Source organism: Chrysochloris asiatica, unplaced genomic scaffold, assembly GCF_000296735.1.
Source record: "Chrysochloris asiatica unplaced genomic scaffold, ChrAsi1.0 scaffold00087, whole genome shotgun sequence".
NCBI classification, from domain to species: Eukaryota; Metazoa; Chordata; class Mammalia; order Afrosoricida; family Chrysochloridae; genus Chrysochloris; species Chrysochloris asiatica.
Window position 1 is genome coordinate 11,726,530 of NW_006408605.1, and position 8,415 is coordinate 11,734,944.

The window sequence follows — 8,415 nt, forward strand, 5'->3', positions numbered from 1 at the left end:
ATTTGGTAATGTCTGGAGACATTTTTGGTTGTCAACAACCTGTTGGGGTGGGAGCTTCTGGCATCTAGTGAGTAGAGGCCAAGCACACTGCTAAACATCCTAAAATGTGCAGAAGAGCCCCCACAATAAAGAATTATTTAGTGCAAAAAAGCCAGTAGTATCAAGGTTAAGGAACCCTGCCCTAAGCTTATCATGTTAAGCCTATGATCTTAAACCGGGCACTGTCTAAAGGATGAGATTACCATATATTTATCAAGATTGAATGCAGCTATGGATAATGAATAGGTTTAGCTTCCCCTTAGGGAAGTGGGTGGTGAACTAATAAAAAAGTCAAAGAGGAAAGTTGGTGGGAAACCAATGTTGTTGTTAAGTGCCGCTGAATAGATTCCTACTCATAAAAGAAGCAGCTGGTGAATTTGAACTGCTGACCTTCTGGTCCTCAGTTCACTGCTGACCCCACAGTACCACACCAGGAGTCTGGGCAACCAACAGTATCCATTAAAAAACTGGTTACTTCTTGGAATTATAAAAGCATATATGTATTGGAAAAGTGAGGCTAGATAAAGTCAATATATCAATAATCATATAATGCATTGTTATCAGTATATTCTTCTGTATCATCTTATAATGAAAATTTCTTTATTATATTATAGACTTTTTTGTAATATATAATTCTTTAGCAAAGAAAAGTTATTGAATAACCTCTTTTTTTAAGAAAAGGAAGCTTCAGTAGTATACTGACCAAAAAAAAATGTCAGGAAATTTTTCGTAATTTAAGTCAATGTGAATTTTAAGATAATTAAGACGAAAGTGTTTCATTTCAATTTTGTGGAAAGGCCATTTATTAACATTTTGGAAAAAAAGAAAGAAAATTATTTGTATCCTTTGTATTAAATCTGGACTACTAACCTCAAGGCCGGCATTTCAAACCCACCAGCCACTCTGAAAATCCCATAGAAGGTAAGTATGAGTCAGAACTGACTCGATGGCACTAAATGACAACAACGTATTAAACCAGCTGACCCAAAGAAAAACCTCATAGTGATCCTGTATGGGGTTTCCACGCAATAAATCTTCACAGGAACAGGAAGTCTGATCTTTCTTCCGCGAAACAGCTGCAGTGCTTATCCTACAGCGCCACCAGGGCTCCTTAAACTAGCTTACAGTCTAAAATAATTGGAGGGCATTTTAACAGTCCCCAATAAAGACTTTCAGAAATAGCCTGCTGTAGCTATCTTGTTGGACCTCTGGGTGCCGCTGTCGGCCAATCGGTGGCTAAAATAAAGCAACGCAATCCACTGGCGATTCTGACGCGGGGATGCCCGCAAGAAAGCATCTCTGCAAGCTCGCTCCCTTGCAATCTGTTCCAAATATCTTGTTCAGGTTTTCAGGATATGTCAGGAATGCCCAGCGCATCTTTGCAATTCGGAAGAAACCGCAGAGGGTGTATTCAAATCTGGGAAGCCACATCCAGAAGACACAGAAGGCTCGCGGAGCGTCCGGAAGTACTGTGTTCCTTCCTGCTGTCTTTGTTCTGCCTAGGGAACTACGTAGCCGATGCTCTGCGAGATTCTGGGAGAGAAGGCCAAGGACTCAAAGATGGGGAATCTCGCCTAAAATCTGAGTCTCAGTGTCCAGAAACCTACCGGTGAGTGCTGAGAAGCCTCTCTTTACTGTGAGCGAAGATAGCAGGGACGAATTTGGGTATGAAAGCATAGATCGAGCTGATATAACAAATTTGAATCCTTCGCTGAAATTCCTATAAATATTTTTTCATCTAGATAAATTCTTTCTAGACATAAATGATAACTAATTATCTTAGTAGACATTTATTTTGGAAATCTTGGGAAACGTCTTGATAGGAGCAAGATTTGCTCTTTAATCTGCGATACATTAATTAGAACGCTGACAACATCCTGCACAAATTTCGATAATCATCCCCACCCCTTAGTAAAGGAGAGTGCTGCGGCAGTAAATCCTCTAAATTCCTCCTGGAGAAACCATGGATTGGGAGGAACAGAGTCGCTACCCCTTAGCAGTGGGAGCAGGAGGGCAGAATGGCTCTGGGTAAAACAGATAGGTCTTGGATACCAACACAGTCCTGCAATGTTGAGCCACCGTGTGTAAAACAGAATTAACCTGCATGAAAATTTGCCCTTCACCACCTCTTTTACATTGTTCAGGTGATTCACGCTGACCTAGATGAGGTTCTTCATGCAGAGTTCTACATTTCCCTACAATCTCACAGGGCATATAGAATATATTCATCTTATTATCCAATAATGATCAAACGATACTTGATTTTGAAGAGTGACAATAATAGCATGGAATAGAAGAGTGGAAGCAATTTGAGGATCTGTTGCAGAATCTTGGTTGAAATGAAGATTGAGAACTATGATGTAGTACAGGTTCCTTTCATCTGGGCTTCTAGTCATAACAGAAACAACACTAAGAACTGTAGTTGCTATAACCAAAACAACAGGACCAAGAGACCTGCTTCAATAAGGTGAAATTTATTGCAAAGAAATGACCTCTCTGGTTAGCAATTTATCTCCAGAAATTTCTATGTAGTTACTGACAGATGGAATCCTAAACTGGAAGCAGATCCTGAAGTACAGTGCCATCATCACAACTATGGACGGGGGCAAGGACAAGCAGCCAAGCATCACCCTGCACATCGCCCACATCAACAATAGCGCTCCTGTTTTTTCAATAGGCCTCCTATTTGCTTCAGGCCGCTGAGGATACCCGCCCAGTACCCGCCACAGTACCCTTAAAGTGCCTCCAACCCAGAACTGGGTCCTAATGACTGTGTCTCCTGCTTTCTCTTCACTGTAAGCACAGTCCTCCTGCTTGTCGATAAGCACAAAGAAAATACTTTTTGCTCAGTCTGCCTTTGAGCTGGCTTTGCGTGATCAAGATTCGATGGGACTCAGAGTCATCCTGAACCTGCCAATGATGGTGGACCACAGCCATGGAAACACTGTGAGAATGCTGTACCCTGTGATGGAATCCAACAGCATCATCTTCTTGAACAAGGCTCTGTGCCTTGTTACCTGGCCACCCAGATGGATGTAACGCCTGCCTTACATTGTGTTGCCTCCCAGCTAACCGCAGTTCTTCAATCTGGGGTATGAATGAACGGGCATCATGCTACTCCTGGTTTTTACTGACAGTTTACGGAAGCTGCCACAGAGCCTCAGCGATTGACCGGCACCCTCCAAAAGACAAATGGAGCTGCAGTTTTCTCTGGCCTTGACCTTGATCTTTGTGTTCTTGCTCCACGCGGTGATTCTGGCTGCACTTGTGACTCTCCTCCAGGGGTCTGCTTTCTGCCCAGTCTCTGTTCTAATTCTGAGTCTGGAGTTGCTTCCAGTGCATACAGTGAGAGAAATTTGCCCTATTCTTACAGCATACGTGTACCTTCAGATTATTTCAAACTACTAATTTAATTTCTACGGGTTAACTCAACTAAAAAAAATGCCTTTCAACTGCATGATTGCTTGTAGTGCCACACTAATGAATGAAGCCGTAAATATTTCATTGGACTCAAACGTATCTTTCTATGTTAGTTTTAACATTTTTATTTCCTAAATATCATCCTTCTAAGGAGCACTAGTAGCATAGTGAGTTATGTATTGGACTGAAAATCGAAAGGTCAGCAGTTCAAATCCACCAGCTGCTCTGCAAGAGAAGGCTGAGGCTTTCTGCTTCCATAAAGATTTATAGCCTCAGAAATCTATACAGGTCAGAACTGACTTGATAACACACACCCATCACCACCACCACCAAGTATCATCTTTTTATAAATGAATCCTGCTTTTTTGTTATGGGGTGGGGTATGTTCCTACAAATTTGCTAGCCTCTTCTGCTCTCTTGAAGATTTAAAGCCTTGGAAACCCTACACAGGGTCACTATAAGTTGGAACCAACTCAATGGCACTTAACAACAACAACATGTTTATTTTATGTACTTTATTAGTCTGGACAATTTCTTTAGGGAGAAAGTTTGTGCCTAAAGGTGTGTTTGAATGACTATATTTCATGTTAAAGAGTTCTCTCCTTGTAATATGGACAGTTTGCTACATCTTTAAATGTCTATCCTTTGTATATATTTGTCTTTGAGAAGCCATTATACAAGAGCACAGAAACTCACTAAGAACTACTTTTATAACTTTTGGCTATTTCTTTTCTTTCCTCATTTTCCTTGTCTTTCTTAGTTATCCCTGTGTTGACTGCTAATATCTGGCCCTGTTTGTTCCTGGAAATGCCAAACTCTAGAGTGAAAAAAGCACTCTTTTCTAACTTTGGGATAAACTTTTGAGGAATATATTCAGTATGATTATAGAATGCATACTATTTTAATAGGCTGTCTAAAAATAAGAATCTAGCCTTGTCTTTCAGCTTTGAGGGTAATAACACTATTTCTTCAGTCTCTTAAATTTGAAGTCTAGATTATAGATTACTGCATGGTTTTTTTCCTTAGAAGTTTTAAGAACCCAATGTTATTTTATTCAAAATATGTTATCTTTGGGTGGAATATGACCTTCAAAAGGCCAAGGTTTCCTATAAGTACTCAGGGCACACTGGAAGGGAAACTCAAAAAGAGTCTAACTTATATTCTAGAAGTTTCTTTTTAGTTCTGATTTTTTTTTTTCCCATTTGTCCATCAAAAAGCGGCTGTGCTAGCTTTTGAAAAATTTCAAGTCATCAAGCTATATAGAAGAAGTGGAGGGATGGTTTTATTCTCTTTGTGCTTCTAGAGAGGAGTGCTGTGGGTTAAAGCACTGGACCGCAAGGTCAGTTTGAATCACAAGTTGGTTCAAACTCACCAGGTGCTTCTTGGAAACCCTATACAGGGTCGCTATGAGTCAGCGCCAACTCAATGGCACTAAACAACAACTACTATTACTATTCAAAAGAGTAAAACATATAGGTTAGGAATAGTGGAATTATACTGAGTCCTAGTGTGGCACTGTAAGATAAGCACTGGACTACTAACCACAACTGCTCTTTGGTGAGTCGTAACTAACACGATGGCATTTAACAACAACAACATAACATTTTTTTAGTTGAGCTAACCTGTAGAAATTAAATTAGTAGTTTGAAATAATCTGAAGGTACACGTATGTGTGAGAATAGGGCAAATTTCCCTCACCGTATGTAGTGGAAGCAACTCCAGTGGCATTTTGACACTTTTAATTAAGTAATGATAGTAGTTTATTCTTGTTATATATATATTGTAGAATGATTAACAATTCCCTTAGCAATAAACTAAGAATTAAACAGTTGTTGATGTTATTAGTAGTCCTGGTGTGACGCTGTAGTTTTGTTCTGTTTGTGCTTTTTATGAGAGCTCTCTATTAAACTACTCAAAAGAGGAAAGCACATAGCTTGGGAATACTGGAATTATACCATGTATAGAAATTTAGTAGCATTTAGGCACGTTTAATTAAGTAAATATAATAGTTTATCCTTTTATATAAATATTGTAGAATGATTAGCAATAAACAACCCCTGTATAGGGGTTCCTGAGGCTGTAAATCTACGGGAGCAGAAAGCCTCATCTTCCCCACACAGAAGAACTTGTAGTTTTGATCCGCTGACCTTAAGATTAGCAGCCCAACTCATAACCACTACACTACCAGAGCTCCATTTAACCTCTAAGTGGTGGTGGTGGTTAACCTGAATTTTTTCTCTAGGCATGCAGTAACTGCTTAGACCTCTGGGCGCCGCTGTTCACCAATCAGCCCTCACATACGAAAAGAAATTAAAAAAAAAAAAAAAAAGAGCTGTGCCTCTTGGAACCTTACTCATTGCCAGATTAAGAGCAGTCCTCATGAAATTATCCCCAAACCGTAATTTTGGACTGCTCCTTGTTCTGAATTCTCCTAAAAATTCGGGTGGTTTAGGCTCAGAAGCGCAGAGAAACGATACCCTTGTTACCGGATTGGGAGAAAACTACCAAGCGCTAACAATGGCGATTCGGCTGAAGAGGCTCTCAGGCTACAGCGGGCTGGCACTGCTGTGCCTTTTTGAGGGGCTGCTGTTTGAAGCTAGGGCCGGCAAGATTCGCTACTCGGTGGCAGAAGAGACAGACAAAGGTTCCTTCGTAGGCAACATTGCCAAGGACCTGGGGCTACAACCCCAGGAGCTGACGGAGCGCGAAGTCCGCATCGTCTCCAGAGGTAAGATGCAGATTTTTGCTTTGAACCCACGAAGCGGTAGCTTAATCACCGCGGGCAGGATAGACCGGGAAGAACTCTGCGCTCAGAGCGCGCTGTGTCTGGTGAATTTTAACATCCTACTAAAGGATAAAATGAAGCTTTTCCCTGTCGAAGTGGAAATAATTGATATTAATGACAATACTCCCCAATTCCAGTTAGAGGAACTGGAAGTTAAAATGAATGAAATAACCACTGTAGGTACTAGAATCCCTCTCCCGTTTGGGCAAGATCTTGATGTGGGGATGAACTCACTCCAGAGCTACCAGCTCAGCTCCAATCCTCATTTCTCCCTAAAAGTGCAACAGGGAGCTGATGGACCCCAACACCCAGAGATGGTGCTGCAAAGTCCGTTAGATAGGGAAGAAGAAGCTGTCCACAACCTAGTGCTCACAGCCTCTGATGGGGGTGACCCCGTCCGCTCTGGCACCCTTCGCATACACGTTCAGGTGGTGGACGCGAACGACAATCCTCCAGCTTTTACTCAGGCACAATACAACGTAAGTGTCCCTGAGAACGTCCCACTGGGTACTCGGCTGCTTGTCGTAAATGCCACAGACCCAGATGAGGGAGCCAATGGGGAAGTAACATACTCCTTCCACAATATAGACCACAGAGTGGCCCAAATATTTCAATTGGATTCTCACACTGGAGAAATATTAAATAAAAAACCATTGGACTTTGAGGAATATGAAATATATCCCATGGAAATTCAAGCTCAGGATGGTGCTGGACTCATGGCCAGAGCTAAGGTGCTGGTCAAAGTTCTGGATGTGAATGATAATGCCCCAGAGATGACCATCACCTCTGTCACCACTGCAATTCCAGAAAACTTTCCTCCTGGAACCATAATTGCTCTTATCAATGTGCATGACCAGGACTCTGAAGAAAATGGTCATACCACATGTTCCATTTCTGAAAATCTGCCCTTTAAATTAGAAAAGTTAGTTGACAATTATTACCACTTAGTGACAGAAAGAATACTAGACAGAGAATTTACCTCTGGGTACAACATCACGGTGATTGTAGCAGATAAGGGAACTCCAGCTCTGTCTACTGAAACTCACATTTCACTTCTAGTGACAGATATCAATGACAACCCTCCCACCTTCCCTCAAGAATCCTACTTTGCCTATATTCCTGAAAACAATCCCAGAGGTGCCTCCATCTTTTCTATGATTGCCCACGACCTTGACAGCAATGAGAATGCACGAGTCACTTACTCCCTGACTGAAGACACTATCCAGGGGGTGCCTGTGTCCTCCTACTTCTCTATCAACTCTGACACAGGAGTCCTGTATGCCCTTCGCTCCTTTGACTTTGAGCAGTTCCGAGACTTGCAGTTGTCGGTGACAGCAAGAGACAATGGGGACCCACCACTCAGCAGCAATGTGTCACTGAACCTGTTAGTGCTGGACCAGAATGACAATGCTCCCGAGATCCTGTACCCCACGCTACCCAGTGATGATTCCACTGGTGTGGAGCTAGCACCCCGTTCAGCAGAGCCTGGCTACCTGGTGACCAAAGTGGTAGCGGTGGACAGAGACTCAGGGCAGAATGCATGGCTGTCCTACCATGTACTCAAAGCCAGTGAGCCAGGGCTTTTCTCAGTGGGGGTGCACACAGGCGAGGTGCGAACGACCCGGGTCCTGCAGGACAGAGATGCATTCAAACAGAGCCTTGTGGTGGCCGTCCAGGACCACGGACAGCCTCCTCTCTCGGCCACAGTCACTCTCACCGTGGCCATTGCTGACAGCATTCCCGAGGTCCTAGCCGACCTGGGCAGCGTCAAGACCCCTGTCAACTCCAACGACTCAGGCCTCACGCTGTACCTGGTAGTGGCAGTGGCCGCAGTCTCCTGCATCTTCCTCGCCTTCGTCATTGTACTGATGGCTCTCAGGCTTCGGCGCTGGCACATCTCACGCCTGCTCCAAGCTAGGAATAGAGGATTGGCAGATGTACCCGCCTCTCACTTTGTAGGCATGGACGGGGTGCAGGCTTTCCTGCAGACTTATTCCCATGAGGTCTCCCTCACCGCAGATTCCCGAAAGAGCCAACTGATTTTCCCCCAGCCCAACTATGCGGATACGCTCATCAGCCCCAACAGCTGTGAGAAAAAGGATTTTTTATCAGCACCTCAACCTTTACTTGAAGACAAACAAGAAACATTTCCCCAGGTAAACTCTTTGTAG

At 43.0% G+C, this 8,415-nt stretch overlaps 1 protein-coding gene across 1 annotated transcript; it reads left to right on the forward strand.

Moving 5' to 3' along the window:
* The first annotated feature begins 5,976 nt into the window (after nucleotides 1–5,976).
* On the forward strand, nucleotides 5,977–8,415 carry PCDHGA1 (protocadherin gamma subfamily A, 1). The gene has a single exon (XM_006866240.1). The coding sequence runs from the start codon at nucleotides 5,977–5,979 to the stop codon at nucleotides 8,413–8,415; it is 2,439 nt and encodes an 812-aa protein (XP_006866302.1).